The 18,701-nt window shown below is 41.6% G+C and overlaps 1 protein-coding gene across 4 annotated transcripts in view; it reads right to left on the bottom strand.

Annotated features, from left to right (window-relative positions):
- heca.L (hdc homolog, cell cycle regulator L homeolog) overlaps positions 1-8,968 on the bottom strand; it is a 59,100-nt gene extending 50,132 nt beyond the window's left edge. For 2 of the 4 annotated variants that reach the window (XM_041562163.1, XM_041562164.1), the window contains exon 1: positions 8,101-8,968. In XM_041562163.1, coding sequence (XP_041418097.1) covers positions 8,101-8,311 — 211 coding nt within the window. In that variant the 5' untranslated portion in view covers positions 8,312-8,968. 4 annotated transcript variants of the gene reach the window in all.
- Positions 8,969-18,701: the final 9,733 nt, after the last annotated feature.

Raw genomic sequence — 18,701 nt, 5'->3', positions numbered from 1 at the left:
CTCACCCTTCCTTCCTCCGTCGTGCAAAATTAAGTTGCACATGCGCAGTGACGTCACACATGAGTACGCAAACACAAATGTGTGGCGACGTCATGCGTACACAAATGCGTGGCGACGTCATGCGTATGCGAACACGCATGTGCAGTGACCACGCGCGCGTATACACACAAGTTGAGTGGCAGGTTTGTCTGGTCTAGAGGTAGGCCTAAGCGGTAGCTGCCCAGCGCCCCACCAATTCTTGCGCCCTAGGCTGCTGCCTCTTCTGCCTACCCCTAGTTCCGGCCCTGGTGCAAACTCTGACAGTATAAGGGCATATCTGCAACATATTAAGTGGGAAAGGTTTTTCACAGGGTTAAACATGGAGCCAAAATGGGACATGTTTAATAAATATATACATCAGTAGATTACCCTTGTAAGCAAGGAACGTGGTTGCAAAACAAAATCTTTGTGGTTCAATCGAGTTGGTGTTTAGGTGGGAAAAAAATACATGCTTTTAAAGCTTTCAAGTTAGCTGGGACAGCCGAAACGTTTATCAGGTACAAGGAGGCCAATAAATCATTTAATGTAATTTGTACTTTTTTTAGTGTCAGTATCACTTTAAGAGTGACTTGGATGATTTCTTGGACAAGCATAATATCCAAGGCTATTGAAATAGTAAAATCTATAGTTAGTATACATATGGGTATATATAATTTATATGAGGGTATGGAGGGGTAAAAAATACATGCTTTTAAAGCTTTCAAGTTAGCTGGGACAGCCGAAACGTTTATCAGGTACAAGGAGGCCAATAAATCATTTAATGTAATTTGTACTTTTTTTAGTGTCAGTATCACTTTAAGAGTGACTTGGATGATTTCTTGGACAAGCATAATATCCAAAGCTATTGAAATAGTAAAATCTATAGTTAGTATACATATGGGTATATATAATTTATATGAGGGTATGGAGGGGTCAGTGTCAGTGTGTGTGTATGTATAGATGATGGGTTTCATTTGGAGGGGTTGAACTTGATGGTCTTTTTTCAACCTGATTTAACTATGTAACTATATTACATCTTTCATTCTCCTTTAATAGCAGTGTTTGTTTATGGAGAAGCATATAATTAGAGGAATTACAAATATATATTTGGGGATTATTGATCCTTGGTAAATGTATTGTGAAATAACATTAGATTATTATCTATAATTTTTAATACAGAAGCAACTGATTTTTGAGATTTCTTGACATGAATTTAACTTAAAATATAGAAGCAAGAGAAGGTATATTGATATAGTCTTCTAATGAAAATAAAACATCTAAAACAACTTTTCATTAATGAATTGGTTTGCACATGGATAGGAAAATTGGCTACAGAATCGGGTACAGAGGGTATTTGTTAATGGTACATTCTCTACTTGAAGTAAGGTTCCAAGTGTGGTCCCTCAGGGTTCTGTATTGGGTCCACTTTTATTTGGTCTACAGTGCTCAAACAGGACATTGAATTAGAGAGGGTCCAGAGAAGGGCAACTAAGTTGGTAAAAAGTATGGAAAATCTCAGCTTTGGGGAAAGACTGGCCAAGTTAGGGTTGTTCACATTAGAGAAGGGGCAATTACGGGGTGATATGATAACTATGTATAAATATATAAGGGGATCATATAATCTCTATAATTGGGATGTACCAAATCCAGGATTCAGTTCGGGATTTGGCAAAGATTCAGCCGTTTTCAGCAGGATTCGGACAAATCCAAATGCTTGGCCTAACCGAATCCAAAATATCATGTGACTTTTCATCACACAAACAAATTTCTTAAAGTGGACCTGTCACCCAGACACAAAAATCTGTATACTAAAAGTCCTTTTCAAATTAAACATGAAATCCAATTTCTATTTTTTATTTAAGCATTCATAGCTGTTGTAAGCTCATTTAAAAATCTCAGCTGTCAATCAAATATTGTCTGCCCCTCCTCTATGCCCGTGGCATAGAGGCGGGGCAGACAATTACTTTCACTTTCAATTCAGCACTTCTTAGATGTCACTGGTCTCCACACATTCCCCCAGTTCTTTTTACCATATAACTGTGTGGTCAGGGCATGGGGATGGACATTGGTCCCCTATTCTGGTGCACAAACAAGATTCTGAGATGATATAAGACTTGTCTTAATAACAATGTCCACAAAATGGCTCCTGCCTGCTTGCTATAATTTTGAAATCCCAGACTGAAGGAAACAAGATTCAAATAATTTATATAGTGTAGTTAAAGTTCATTTTCCTTGACTAATCTGATAAAATAGTATTTTAAATAATTTTTTTGTGTGACGGGTCCCCTTTAACTAAGCACCACATGCAGGTTTCTCTTTCCACCCTAATTTACATGTGAATTAGGATTCAGTTTGGTATTCAGTCGAAAACTTCACAAAGGATTCAGCCGAATCCTGAAATAGTGGATTTAGTGTATCCTAGGCTCTCATGCTTTATTTACCAGTAGGTCATTCCAGCTGACACATGGGCACCCATTCCAATTAGCAGAAAGGAGGCTAAATATTTAGAAGGGCTTTTCTACAGTGAGAGCTGTGAAGATGTGGAATTCTCTCCCCGAATCAGTCGTACTGGCTGAAACATTAGATAGCTTTAAAGGTTGGGTGGCTTCTTAAACAAGCGAGGAAATAAAAGATAGCTCATTGTACAAGTTGATCCAGGGACTAGTTCCAGGGGCTATACCCCCCAAACAATGTAGGTCTCTATAAAAATAAATTTCATAAAACAGCTCAAAAGTAAAAGCCTGATTCATGTAAATAAACCATTTTCATAATAACATACTTTTTTAGTAGTATGTGCCATTGGGTATTCATAAATAGAAAATTGCCATTTTAAAAAATAAGGGCCGCCCCCCTGGAATCCTAGGATTCACAGTGCAAACAAACAAACCAAAGAAACCATACAGGTTAGGTCACAAGAACCAATTAACAGACAAAATTCTGATTTTGCGTCCACACTTCTTCTTGTAACAGTTAAGGGCAGATTTATTAAGGGTCAAAGTGAAAATTAGAATTTATAAAAAATTTCATTTCGAGCTTTTTTTTGTGTACTTCGACTAGGGAATAGTCCAAATTCGATTCGTATTTGAAAAAAATTTGAAAATTGGAATTTCTAAATTTATCATGTACTGTCTCTTTAAAAATTCAACTTTGACCATTTGCCATCTAAAACCTGCCAAATTGCTGTTTTAGCCTATGGGGGACCTCCTAGAACCTATTTGGAGTCAATTGGTGGACTTTCAAAAATCAACGGTTTTTTTTGGAATAACTTTTAATCGAATACGACCGAATGCGCCATTACTTCCATTTGTACAATTCGAAAACAGACCTATTCAGCCAAAAAAAACCCAAAAAAACTTAGATTTAATTTTGGTTGGTCTTTTTGAATTAAAAAATTCGACCCTTGATAAATCTACCCCTTAGAGTTGTAGTATTTGTGGTCAGATGATCTCTGAGGTAGCAGAGTACCAGTTTGGTAAGAGTCTTTAATATGCCACTTAATTTGATGTCAACTATCGGTTGCTTAAGTATTCATTTTCGGTGTATAGTTTTCCTTTAATAGAATCTGCCATCACAACATCATCTGGCAGGGCATTTCACAACCTCACTGACCTCACTGTGAAGGACCACCAATGCTGCTTTAAATGAAAGTACAGTTACTCTAGTCTAAAGGGGGTAGCCTCTGGTGTATTGAACCTTTTTATGGGGAAAAAAAAAAAAAAAAAGATTACCAGCTATCTCTTCATAATGCCCCTAATGTACTTTTCAAGAGTAATCATGTCCCCTTGCATCTCTTTTCCAGAGACCCCAGCCATGACAGTCTAACCAGTTTAGATGCACATATCTGCACTCTCCCCAGTTCATTAATATACTTCTTAAAGGGATACTGTCATGGGAAAAAACATTTTTTTCAAAATGAATCAGTTAATAGTGCTGCTCCAGCAGAATTCTGCACTGAAATCCATTTCTCAAAAGAGCAAACAGATTTTTTTATATACAATTTTGAAATCTGACATGGGGCTAGACATTTTGTCAATTTCCCAGCTGCCCCAAGTCATGTGACTTGTGCTCTGATAAACTTCAATCACTCTTTACTGCTGTACTGCAAGTTGGAGTGATATCGTCCCCCTCCCTTTTCCCCCCAGCAGCCAAACAAAAGAACAATGGGAAGGTAACCAGATAACAGCTCCCTAACACAAGATAACAGCTGCCTGGTTGATCTAAGAACAACACTCAATAGTAAAAACCCATGTCCCACTGAGACACATTCAGTTACATTGAGAAGGGAAAACAGCAGCCTGCCAGAAAGCATTTCTCTCCTAAAGTGCAGGCACAAGTCACATGACCAGGGGCAGCTGGGAAATTGACAAAATGTCTAGCCCCATGTCAGATTTCAAAATTGAATATAAAAAAATCTGTTTGATCTTTTGAGAAATGGATTTCAGTGCAGAATTCTGCTGGAGCAGCACTATTAACTGATTCATTTTGTAAATTTTTTTTTCCCCATGACAGTATCCCTTTAAGGACTGGCCCCCAAAACTGTACTGTACACTCAAGTGGAGGCCTTCAGGGGGAGGCCTTATCAGGGATCTATAAAGAGGCAATAATAGGTTTTCAACCCTTGTATTACAGTGTTTATTTTAGTAGCCACATAATGACACTACCTGGAATAAGACACTGGTCTTGTTACAAAAATCCCCAGATCCTATTTTATTAAGGATATTCCAACACACTACTGTTTCATCTATAACTTGCATTTATATTATTTTTACCAAAGTACATGACCTTGTATTTATTTATCAACATTGAAAGCCATTTTCCATGGGCATTTGCTGCCCAGTTTTCCAATTTAGTCAAACCACTCTGAAAAGTGGCATCACCCTGCACATGAAACATAGTCCTGCACAATTAGAAACAGTACTATCAAGGCCGGCCCACTTCCAGGTCATTAAAGTGGACCTGTCACCCAGACACAAAGAGCTGTATAATAAAAGTCCTTTTCAAATTAAACATGAAATCTAATTTCTATTTTTTATTAAAGCATTCATAGCTGTTGTAAGCTCATTTAAAAATCTCAAATATTGTTTGGGTTTTTTTTTGCATAGAACAGCCAAAAATAACAAGTTATGTTCTTTTTCTCCAATACACCTGACCCCTCTCCAAGTTACATATGTTAACCTCTCTGGCAAAGGGGTGAATGCTTTTCAGATGTTGATGGTCATTTACTCGTATCCCCCAACAGTTTTTGGCTTGGAAGTAGGTTGAGTATTCCAGACTAAAATTTCTGCACAAAGGGTATAAAGTATGGTGTAAGAATTCTTTAATGTTTACTTGCTGCATAGTTAATAACTGTTACTTATTTCCAGTAATTGATTTAAAATATTTGTTTTTAAAAAAATTCACTCCCTGGAAACTAGTGATGTGCGGGTCGACCTCGCACGCTCCTTTCCGGCGAACTTCCAAACTTGAGGTTTTTTTCCCGACACACGCCTCTGGCCACGGCCCTTTTATAATGTCATTGGCGGGTCTATAAAGGAGACCTGGAAGTCGGGCTCGGGTGGGCTCAGGTGGTGGGAGGGCGGTTGGCGCGGGTCGGGAAAAGCCTGGCCCACACATCACTACTGGAAATCAGCCCTGTTTTTTGTTTTGATATTTTGTTTCCTTTGACAGGCATGTAGTTCACATAATCATTTCTTATTGTAAGCTGTTGTAATTGACAGGAGATTTTTAGGTCCTAGGGTTACCACCTCACCCATTTAAAACCGAACACATATGGAATACACAGACTGCATGGCCAATTAGAAATGAATTTGCTAATTAGCCATGCAGGCTGTGCATTCCATATTTGGTTTTAAAGGGGTGAGGTGGCAAACCTACCAGTGCCAAAAGTTTTTTCAGACTTTTTTTCTGCTCCTAGTCTGCCTTCATTGGAAGCATTATTTCTACTCAGGTGTAGGCAGATTTGGTGCCGAAACGCAACATTTTGCCAAGTAAGCCAAGGGGAGCAGCAGGACATCGGATTCTCCACCTAGATAGAATCCCCTTTATTAAGGATCGTCTGGCCCTAGCTTAAAGGGGTTGTTCAGCTTTGTGGATCACTACTAATAACATTCCCCCAAGCATAACACACAGGGTCTGGGGTGAATATGTATCTAAAAAACTAATCACACAGTTTTAAACAACTAAAAAGCTAAGCACACATTTTTAAACATTCTTAAATATGCATTTGGAGCATCTCAGGACTTTTGCCAGAGGGAGTAGCATTTGTCTTTGTAGATAAAACGTTGTCTAATTCTGGGCAGTGTCATTCTGTGGCTACTAAAGCAATAAAGTTCTGTCTTGCATAAAAAAGGGCATTAGCTCAAGGGATGAAAACATAATTATGCCTCTTTATAGGTCCCTGGTAAGGCCTCATCTGGAGTATGCAGTGCAGTTTTGGACTCCAGTCCTTAAGAGGGATATAAATGAGCTGGAGAGAGTGCAGAGACGTGCAACTAAATTGGTTAGAGGGACGGAAGACTTAAATTATGAGGGTAGACTGTCAAGGTTGGGGTTGTTTTCTCTGGGAAAAAAAGGCGCTTGCGAGGGGACATGATTACACTTTACAAGTACATTAGAGGACATTATAGACAAATGGCAGGGGACCTTTTTACCCATAAAGAGGATGACCGTACCAGAGGCCACCCCTTTAGACTAGAAGAAAAGAACTTTCATTTGAAGCAACGTAGGGGGTTCTTCACAGTCAGGACAGTGAGGTTGTGGAATGCACTGCCGGGTGATGTTGTGATGGCTGATTCAGTTAATGCCTTAAGAATGGCTTGGATGATTTTTTTTGGACAGACATAATATCAAAGGCTATTGTGATACTAAGCTCTATAGTTAGTATAGGTATGGGTATATAGAATTTAATTAAAAGTAGGGAGGGGTGTGTGTATGGATGCTGGGTTTTCATTTGGAGAGGTTGAACTTGATGGACTTTTTTCAACCCAATTTAACTATGTAACTATGCTTATTGATCCACTGAGTTTGGATAAGTTAGCATTAACTAATACACAAACAAAAAAAGTATAGCAGCTTTTTAACTTGCACTCAAGCAAAGTAATGGCACTGTAGGGGGTAAGTTCTTGTTTGATAACTCCAGCTGCTGCCCCTCCCTCTCCCAGCAGTTATCAGAGAAGCTGTACTGAACTAGTTAGCTAGGCACTCCCTCTCCTAGACGCTATCTGAGAATCCCTTGTGAACAAAGCAAGACAGACACTTCCCCTCCTCCCTCTGTTTCTCTCTCTCCCAGACCTATGAGAGAAGCCAATCTAAACAAATTAAGCTTGACAATCTACACAAAGTTTGACTCTCAGTAAACGTGTGCACACGCCTTTTTCCGTAGTGAAGCTGCCACTCTCTAACTAGAAAGAGGTGTAGCCTTGATAAACCAATGGATGGAAAGTTATGCAAATCTGTATATGAGGTGTGTGCATGCGCAGTAGTTGTTAAAGCTGCGATCCTGTGTCAAAAGGGGTAGACAACCCCCTCCCCAGGTGCCTCTATTATCTACTGTCATAGGGAGAAATGCTGACGTTTGCATTTATGATTAAAATGACTTCATCTGCTAGAATAACTGCATTTATATGAATGTGAGCCACCCCTTTAAAAAAAAAAGTTAAAAATCATATGGTATGTACAGTGGTTATGATTAACAATTCACACTGGAGCATGCAACAGTCTGCAGGTTATTTATTATAAACCAAACTAACCTGTGAGACCAGACAGACCCCCCCCCCCCAATTGGCTGCATTAACAATTGTTCTGCCAATGGCTAGCCACGCTACCTGGGAACGCCTAGGATCAGTTTAGGTTTTTAGTGCAATTACTATACAGATATAGTCGCACAGAAACTGGGTCAAGCAGTTGACTCCGATGTGTGTTAACCGTTAGTGGCAATTCCCACATTCTGCATTGGCCCACCCAGGAGAATGGTGTCCCAGGGATTTTATTTTTAAATGTTGCATTGAGGCAGCAGAAATACAAGTTGGTGGCTGCAGCAGTAACGCCCTCGTGAAACTCTAAGTAAATCCTGAGCAACCTTACCATTCTTGCTCTCACATGAAGGCGCAGCTGATGCATGAGAAAAGGCAGCCGACGATGCATTTATTAATGCTTGTGCCCCTGCTCCTCCACTAGCTGCTCCCAGGCCTCCTCCTGTTGCACCTGCAGATGCAACAGCTCCATTTTCCTGTTCATCGCCACTGCTGTTAGCCCGTTTATTCTTCTTACCCTTATTCGTTTTTACGTTAGGCATGGCACATTGACTTCAGCTGCTCAAACCACTGGCCTGCATGGTGCTCAGGAAAAAGACTGGGTGGGAGAGAATGTTAAGCTTGACGGGCTCTTCAAAGAAGCAGACCTCACAGCAAATGAAGTTTTAGATCAAGTGTGTATGCTGTCTGCCTTTGCTCGAGGTACTCAGGGCAGTTGTGCTTCTAAGCAGGATTAGAAGGCGTGTCTCCTTGTTTTGATTCTGCTGGCTCTGTCCCACCCACTGTCAGTTTTTCACTTTGTCTCGACGTCACAAACCACACACTTCCCCATGCATTCTTCCTTGTGATTCTAACCTCGCACCCAAGGACGTCAACTAGATCTTCCCCTTCCTGTCTTGGAGATGGCTGCATCCAAAGACCCTCCCCCTTTTTTTTCCTATTTGTGTTATACGGCAAAGCTGCTTGTTAGATTTAGAGGAAGAAAGTATAGCTGTGCTGTGTACAGGGTACACTGGGCTGCCCAGCTTATTTGCAAAATTTGTGACGTTCCAGAAAAATTCAGTTTTTATATACTTATTACATTTATGTCAAACACAAATTCATTTCATCCCCAATAACTATAAAAAAGGGAAGGTAAACCTCAAGAATAAAATTATTAAAGTAAATATCCAGTATACATGTACAGAACTGTCATTTCGGGGCTAGGGTGCGATTATGCCACTGGTCACAAACCCAGAAAAATTTTGGCACATGCCCCGGTGCCTACATATGAAAAGTTGACAACTCTGCATTTATTTATAATTTGTTATTTTTAAATATAATTGCAACTAAAACTGACAGCTATCAGACATGCGTGCTGGCCTCAGCAGTGATTCAGGGGCTGCTGCCGTCTGAGGAGTAGCGTCGGAGTCGGTCCAGGGGGCCCCCCCATCGCTAGCGTAGTGAGCGCTATTGCACTCGCTGCACTAGCAGAGTCTAATCTCCGTAATGAAAAGCGGAAATTTGGCTCTTAAAGTTATCAGAGGGGGCTATTTGCTGTCCATGGTAACTGGTCCTCTATGCCCCCTGAGGCTAGGTTCTCAGCTTGCCTCATGGCAGAAGCAGCCTTGGTTGGTCTAGTAATCAGGTGGCTCCTACTACATTGTTTCAAAAGTAAAAACCACATGCTGTCAACTTGACAAAATCTGGCACTGGGGGACGATCAGCAAGTACCAGCTTGCCTCTCGAAATTTTCAGGGTTGGTAGTGTCAGCAGAAGTGATATCAATCACAAACACACAACCTCTCCTGAAGCCACAGAAAAGGTTCTGTGCATGGGCATATCGCTCTGCATGTGTGCATCAGATTCTTGCCTGCAAATCTTTCTTTCAGAAATCGTCAAAAATTAGTAAATGCGTAAGAGTGATGGTGACAGTTCTACTCTGTCTAAAAAAGTGCCAAATTTCTGTTTTCAAAAAATGGAGATGTTGTTCTTAAAGTTACCAGAGACAGCTTTTTGCCAACCCTGGTAACCGACAGCCTGAGGCAAGGTTTTCATCATCTCACATGGCATCTCATTCAGGGCCGTAATTCCTAGAGGGCCCAGTGCTAGCAAAAGGAGGGCAGGTCTGCGTTAGATCGTGGGTGAATCCACAATGGACAGCTCTCATCTGTACTGTATATACTCAGAACCAGCACTCCAGTTCCATAGATTTGTGAAGCACGGGTGGGGGTGGAATCCGTGGAGGGTGAGCGAACTTTCACATTGGGTATGGTGCATGTACAGAAGAGTTTGCCATGGGGGTCAGAGAAGTGGGCCCTTATGGTTGGGGCCTGTTGGGGCCTAGACCCCCCCCAATCGGACCCTAGACCTGTCCATTGTTAGTGACGCCACTGGTATCAAAGCGTGTGCCTCAAAATCAATTTCCTAGATGGCTGTTTGTATTTTTTCAGTGTGCGTGTCATGCTGTAACACAAACCCTTTTGAAGTAAGTTCCTACAAAAAGTTCTGCAAAAATCTTACATGCATACACCAATTTAAATTACTTCCTGTTTGGACTTCAGCGCTCATTCACCACATCTATATTCTAAAATGACTCTTTGAAAAAGATTATAGATTTTAAGAAGGATACCAATTCAATAAAATAATTCTCCCCAAAGAGGTATATCATGTGTAGATTAAATATTAAACACTGTTCTAACCAGATTAGCTTTTTCTGAATATCACCTCTCCATAGCTTCTCCTTCCTTTTAATACCATATATTGATGTAAATTGGCTTCCTAAGAAATCTGCCATTGTGACACTGAACATAATGCTGAGATAAACTTGTTCCTACATCTAGCAATGACTTTCTTTATCATGTTCTGTTCTTAAAGTTAACAGTCTGTCATTTTAACATATTTAATTTGCAGGTTGACTGGATCACATATACCACATAGGATATTTGACAATTATTAGATTAAAATATGTCTTTTATTATATTCAATATTAAAATCTAAACTTTCAGAACTTACATTAATACATTTTAAAAAATCTTTATGTATTTCCTCAGTCATCAATGTATCATGAATGTAGTGCCCCCTTAATGTAGTGCATTTGGGAGGTACATCAAAAATGTACTCTACTTCCCACACAATGTTGAATTCACTACACAAGTCAAACTGTGGCTTGAAATAAAGGGCAAGGAGCCTAAATTATATATGTGAGTGCTGTTCTTATTCTTTCATGCTAATGTTAGTCGCATCTCTAAAGCAGGGCTTACTAACCCCCAAAAATAGCAGCTTTTGGAAATCACTAAATGCAGTACCTTTAGTTTATTATCATAGTAAATGATGGGAATAGCAAGAGTGAATACGATCATAAGATAACATTGCAAACTCCTAAAGAAACCCTGGATAGTTTACAAAAGTATAAATAATGTGAAAAAAAATTGTGGCACCAAATTAAAAAGTGAAGCAAATTGTATGGGACAAGTAACTGACATGTTAATATGTAGTTGGTGTGTCAGTTGTATATATTTAGGGAGAATGCAGGGGGTTAATAGTGATAGGGGGTTTACATATAAAGTGAAATCATGCTATAATTGTCAATCCTTCTATGTGGTATATGTGATCCAGTGTACTTGCAAATTAAAATACGTTTGCAAAATGATCAGACCTTTGGTTTACCTTTGTGGATTACTACCCCTAAAACAACTAACATTCCCCAAACATAACAAACCATGTCTGGGGGAGAATATGTATCTAAAAAGCTAAACACACAGTTTTAAACATACTTGAATATGCTCAATCCACTTGGAAGCATCTCAAGACCTTTGCTAGAGGAAGGAGCATTTTTTCTGCAGGCAGTGTAGGTCACATGGGAGAGTGGTCCTTCTTCCAGCAGTTATCTGAGAATCTGTACTGAACAAAATTAGTAAGGCACTTCCTCTCCCCCATGTAGGGTTGCCACCTGGCCGGTATTTTACTAGCCTGGCCGGTAAAGATGAAGGTTGATACCAATGTTATTAATAGGAAAAAAAGATAAATATATAGGAAGGCCGGTATTTCTTTCCAGAAAAGGTGGCAACCCTACCCTCATGCTCAGGCCCGGACTGGCAATCTGCCTCTTCGGGCATTTGCCCGTGGGGCCGCTCGATATTTTGTTTAAGTGGGCCGCTTCTCACCTGAAATAAGTGGTGATTGCCTCTGAAGTTTTTTCAGTAAATCCGACGGGCTTTAGGACCGCTCCTCCGTCCTATCTCCCATCCTGGCTCTGGCCCTCCCACTCCTCTCCTCGGCTCTCGCGCTGCTACTGCTGCCTGCTGTGTGAATGTCCCAGCTCAGCATGGAGTACACTGTCTGTTGTACACAGTGAGGTAATCAAGGGCCCTGCGTTGGGGTGGGGGCAGTCCGGTCCTGTAGGGTGGGGCAGTCTGGTCCTGTAGGGGGGCAGTCCGGTCCTTTAGGGGGACAGTCCGGTCCTGAAGGGGGGGCAGTCCAGTCCTGTAGGGGGTCAGTCCAGTCCTGAAGGGGGAGCAGTCCAGTCCTGTAGGGAGGGCAGTCCAGTCCTGTAGGGGGGGCAGTCCAGTCCTGAAGGGGGAGCAGGCCAGTCCTGTAGGGGGGGGCAGTCCAGTCCTGTAGGGGGGGCAGTCCAGTCCTGTAGGGGGGGGCAGGCCAGTCCTGAAGGGGGGGCAGTCCAGTCCTGTAGGGGGGCAGTCCAGTCCTGAAGGGGGAGCAGTCCAGTCCTGTAGGGGGGGGCAGTCCAGTCCTGTAGGGGGGGGCAGTCCAGTCCTGTAGGGGGGGGGGCAGTCCAGTCCTGTAGGGGGGCAGTTCAGTCCTGTAGGGGGGGGGGAGTCCAGTCCTGAAGGGGGAGCAGGCCAGTCCTGTAGGGGGGGCAGTCCAGTCCTGTAGGGGGGGCAGTCCAGTCCTGTAGGGGGGGGCAGTCCAGTCCTGTAGGGGGGGGCAATCCAGTCCTGTAGGGGGGCAGGCCAGTCCTGAAGAGGGAGCAGGCCAGTCCTGAAGGGGGGAGCAGTCCAGTCCTGTAGGGGGGCAGTCCAGTCCTGTAGGGGGGCAGGCCAGTCCTGAAGGGGGAGCAGGCCAGTCCTGAAGGGGGAGCAGGCCAGTCCAATGCCCAAGACCACCTCCGCATTGCAGAGTCACCAGGTGGCTTCTTTACACCACTGCTCAGTGCCCTTCTAGCAGCTCACACAACACCTATAATCTTCTAGCTCAGCCCAGGATACAAACAGTGCGCAGGAAAACTGGGGCTTCACTTATTATATATAATGTACCCCACTGTGTGCTGCCTGGCCCACTCCCCCTGGGGACTTTAAGAGAGAATCTGTTCTATTTAAAAAATTTTAATATGGTTTCTTATTTATGAAGACACCATTTTGTAAATTCCATGCTAACTGTTATTTATTTAATGTACTATACTGTGTTCACTGTATCTTTATATTGAATATATTAAAAGATTTTCATGTAACCCTACCCCACCTTTCTTCCAGAGCTGACAGTGTGTCTAGCTTCTTGGTTTCCAAAAGCCAGAATGGAGCACATGTGGCTTCACTCATTATATATATAATGTACCACACTGTCTGCTGCCTGCCCCACTCCTGTTGCCTCCTATCCCATCAAATTGTTCCTCATGGCCCCTGGCACTCTATACACATGACCCTTGGAGGTAGGGGTAACATGCTGCTTAGCTCAGGCTTTTACTGACTGCACAGCAAGGCCCTCTTTCCGGCTGATCCTACTGGGGACTGTCCCCTTCACCCAAGACACAAGCCAAGTAACTCCCTAAAGCAGAAGCAACGGCCAGGATGGAGGGTGAGCAACAAGCTATGTGGGGCCTAGGTGAGGGATTATGGCATGATGTTCCCCTGGGCACATGAGAGTCAGCTGGGCTGGAATGTGCCACACTGAGTTCGGGGAGAGTTACTGGAGGTGAAAAGGCCAAGGAGAAAGGCCCTGACAGAAGTCTGCAGTTTTCTCTGCTAGACTTTCCCATGACTTACTTACTCTTACTGAAAATTACAGGGTCTTTACCGAGTCCCATATTAACTGAGACTGTCCTGGGGCCCATCTGAGGTGAAGTTATATGTAGGACAAGTGGCAAATCTCCTAATGAGGTACAATGAGTGAGAAGCAAATACGCACAAATACGCACTTACATGCAGAGTTTATAATAGCATATCAACACCTTTAAAGGGGTTGTTCACCTTTGCGATAACTTCGTATGCTGTAGAAAGTGATATTCTGAAGCAATTTCCAATTGGTTTTCATTTTTTATTATTTGTGGTTTTTGAGTTATTTAGCTTTTTGTTCAGCAGCTCTTCAATTTGCATTTTAAGCAATCTGGTAACTAGGGTCCAGATTCCCCTAGCAACCATGCATTGATTTGAATAAGAGACTGGAATATGAATAGGAGAGAGTCTGAATAGAAGGATCAGCAATAAAAAGTAGCAATAACAATACATTTGTAGCCTTACAGAGTATTTGTTTTTTTAGAAGGGGTCAGCGACACCCATTTGAAAACTAAAGAATCAGAAGAAAAAGACAAATAACTATAAATTTATTAAAAAAATAAATAATGAAAAACAATTGAAAAAGTTGCTTAGAATTAGTCATTCTATAGCATAATGAAAGTTACCTTAAAGGTGAACCACCCCTTTAATAGCAATGGAAATAATGGCTCCTCCTGGATAAAGTCTAATTTTTGTGTTTTGTGAGGCGGGTCTTGAGACATTTCAATTAATTCCATTAATTAAAAATTACACTATAGTGCTAATGTTGCTTTACTGTAATATAAGGATATTAGAAGTCACTGAGGGGTTGTTCTGTGACCATATAAAGACACAAGGCTGCAGGCTGAGTTATACAGGGAACTGTGAGTATCACTCATGTATTATAAGGCATAATGTACCCCCTACTGTAAATGATAAGGATATTAGAAGTCACTGAGGGGTTGTTCTGTGACCATATAAAGGCACAATGCTGCAGTCTGAGTTATACAGGGAACTTTGAGTATCACTCATGTATTATAAGGGATAATGTACCCCTACTGTAAATGATAAGGATATTAGAAGTCACTGAGGGGTTGTTCTGTGACCATATAAAGGCACAAGGCTGCAGAATCTTTTACATATTTTACATTAATTACACTTAAGTGAGAAACCAGCTCTATATGCACATATTTGTATGTGTGTACAAGATCATCACACATTTACATGTGGGCTGCTTAGTTTTTTTTGCCCGGGCTGCTTTTTACTCCCAGTCCGGCCCTGCCCATGCTATCAGAGAATCCTTTGTGAACAAAGCAAGGCAAGCACTACACCCCCCCCCCTGGTTTCTCTCTCTCCCAGCCACTATGAGAGAAGCAAATCCAAAAAAGTAAGTATGTTCAGTAAATATGTGATCTTCTCGCTCCCATGGTGAAGCTGCCACTGTGTAACTAGAAAAAGGTGTAGCCTTGACAAACCGATGGGTGGGATGTTATGCAAATCTGTAGATGAGGTGTGGGCATGTGCAGTAGTTTATTGAAGCTGCTGCTGCCCACACTTGGCATTACGCAGTGTTTCAGCCTGCTCCTGCAATCCTGTGTTAAAGTGATACTGCCCCTTTTCACTCATAGGGCTGCTTTTGAAAGTAATTGTTACTAAATCTGACCTGACTGTCCCTTCTCAACATGCCAGTTTCTAATGCTCAGAGTTTCATGTCTACATGTCAGAGTCAGAGTTTCTATGGCTAACAGACTGCTGAAGCTCAAATATGTCAGCACCCTCACTGAGGAACATGAGGATCAGATGAATACTGTTAAAGAATCTGCAAATACTTTTATAGCAAAATTATAAATAACATGCAAAGACAATATTATGATAGATGTAAAAAAAAGGTTTAATTATGATATCAATATCTCTTTAACTTAATAGGTGAACTTACAGGTATGATGAAAAAAAAGCTAAGTCATCAGATGCAGGGACACAGTTTTTATGAGCATTATGTTCATTGCAGTAGTAGTTTTGAGGGAAGTGTGCATCACTAGATGGTATTAAAGGGAAGGAGACGTTAAAGGACAACTAAACCCCATGCTATTAAAAATCGCTACCCACTATCCTATCAAAATTGAATATAAAAAAATCTGTTTGCTCTTTTGAGAAATGGATTTCAGTGCAGAATTGTGCTGGAGCAGCACTATTAACTGATTCATTGTGAAAAACATGTTTTTTCCCATGACAGTATCCCTTTAACTCTCCTTGCAGAGTCAACACAGTGGAGCTCACGGGTGCCATCTTCTGTCTTCTTCGGGAAGTGAGCAGAGTATTGGCGCATAGGCAGTTGGAGCAGACTTCCGGTTCGTGACAACTGCGCGTTCGCTGAAAGTGACGGAATTTGCCGAAAGGAAGTAAGAAGACCAAAGAGCCGGAAGATGGTGCCCGTGTGCTTCACTGCACTGACTATGTAGGGTAGGGGGTAGTGATTTTTATTAGTAGGGGGGGGATTGTTTCCCCCTTAAGGGGAGGTGATATTCTGAATTTTTAAAAAAAGCTATTTCAAATAGGGGTTAATATTTCATCTAGACATGATATGCCCCTTTGGGTTTAATAACTGAATTGGTACTGTACATTTAATTGGTACTTCATAATCTGTTTAAAAGGTAATGTAAGTCTTTTAAGTACATAGATGTGGTGTATATATATATATATATATATATATATATATATATATATATACCACATCTATGTACTTAAAAGACTTACATTACCTTTTAAACAGGTATATAAACGGATTTGCAAAGGACCAGCACACAGTTTTTTCAAATATCCAAAGTGTTTTTATTTTTCACATCACAGTGCCTCCAACATTTCGGCCCGCCTTGGAGCCTTTATCGAGGATCCTTTGGATATTTGAAAAAACAGTGTGCTGGTCCTTTGCAAATCCATTTATATATCATTTTGACCAAGCACCTGGAAAGTGGATCAGGTGATGATATATAAGAAGGGGGGTACAACATGGAGCTGGCCACTGCTCCTGTATGAACTATAACAAACAAGGGAAAGTTGTGCACACCACAAATTTTTAAAATCATAAGTACTACTTTGAAAGCAGCAAGTTAATTGAGTGTAGGACTGGCCAGATATGTGCCAGATATGTTCTGCTGTGGTCCCTTCACTAAAAGCATACAAGGAAGCCTTGTGGGAAGCTACTCCCTGCTACTGATCCTTCATGGAGCACACAACTGCTCTTGCTATATAAGCTGTCTATCTCACTCTCCTAGAGAGTCTATTAAACAATCTTTCCTGTGCTGGCTAACCTCATTCACGGGGTGTCCTGGCCCCTGACTTAAACACTAAAGGTGCTGTCCCTTTAGGGCGGTGGCTTTACTGGGCCTTGGTGTACCCACGCTCAATGGGAACAACCTAGCTGGAAGGACACCAGAAGAAAAGAGGAAGATCCACCCAGTGTTGGACTGGGCTGGTTGGACACCGGGAAAAAAACCCGGTGAGCCCCGCCGCCGACCCAGATCCGTGATTTTTAAAGTTGCTTCCTGCTGCGCCGCTTGTAAAACTAGGTATGCACCGGCGCATAATCGCGCATACTGGGTGACGCGGAGGGGGGGTTCGCATACGCAGTGGCGTGCAACCCTAGCAGTGGTGCAACAGAGGGGTCCGGAGGGGGCCCTGGACAGCAGCTCGGTGGGACAGCAGCCCCGGTGGGCCCCGGGCCCCCCAATTCAACCCTGGATCCACCCCTTTCCACACACTATATTGAAGTGTGGCAGGAAGTGGTCATTACACCCTTTGACCAATAACTACTGGTTATGCAAATACTCAAACAGTAAAGGAGAAGGGTAGGGATTTAAAGCCATAGGAATAGTGATGGGTGGATCTCTCCCGTTTCGCTTCACCGAAAAACTTGTGAAAAATCTTGAAATTGGAAAGTTCACGAAAAAATTTGTGAAATTCGAACGTTTTCACAAAAAAATAGAGCAATTTTATTCGCTGGCAGCGAAACGCGGGAATTCACCGCAAATCCGTGCCAGGCGAATTTTATTCGCCCATCACTACATAAGAACATATTAAAACCTATGGGTCCCTACATAAGTAAAGGACAAACTAAATTAAGTATAGTAATAGGTGTAGTGAGTGTGAATAGGTTCAAAAGTATTACTTGGTGCAGTTAAAAACATGGGGCCACCCTTATTTAAATGGGGTAGGCATGGGGGATGCTACAAAGCACATGACGCTTAGCCACAGCTTCAGGCAACATTTCAAATACAAAAGGGGGTTTGTGGGAGCACACCTAAGGCTAAGTAAAAATGTATTAAAGTATAATGGAAGTGCTACTGATTTGGCGGAATTAATCAGCGCACATTCCCTGGGCCCCTGTCTTTGTAATGTTAATATGCCACAATCTAATGCATTGTTTATTGATACACTGTGCAGTCCTTACTATAATAGTGTCACAGATGAATTTTTACATGCTTATTCTTATTCCTCATATAAGACTACAAAACCCTCCACCACTCCCTATATCTGGCTGATATTACGCTAACTTCCTATAACCTCTGGGGATTAAATGATAAATTTAAGAGAGCGCAAATGTTTAACTATGTTAAAAGCCATCCTCCATCCTTGCTCCTGCTTTAGGAAACTCACCTGATGGGCCAAAAAATACTAGCATTAAAGAGGCATTGGGTAGGTCAGGCTTATCACTCCACCTACTCAGCTAATTTCCCCTTTATTATAGTAAATTTATACATCCCACCTCCTTTCAATATGAATCTACTAAATACATAGTTACATAGTTAAATCGGGTTGAAAAAAGACAAAGTCCATCAAGTTCAACCCCTCCAAATGAAAACCCAGCATCCATACACACCCCTCCATACTTTCACATAAATTATATATACCCATACCTTTACTAACTATAGAGTTTAGTATCACAATAACCTTTGATATTATGTCTGTC

The sequence above is a fragment of the Xenopus laevis genome, chromosome 5L (genome assembly GCF_017654675.1).
Source record: "Xenopus laevis strain J_2021 chromosome 5L, Xenopus_laevis_v10.1, whole genome shotgun sequence".
Lineage (NCBI taxonomy): Eukaryota > Metazoa > Chordata > Amphibia > Anura > Pipidae > Xenopus > Xenopus laevis.
The sequence above is the reverse complement of the archived record's forward strand: the minus strand, read 5'-3'. Positions and strand labels throughout refer to the sequence as shown.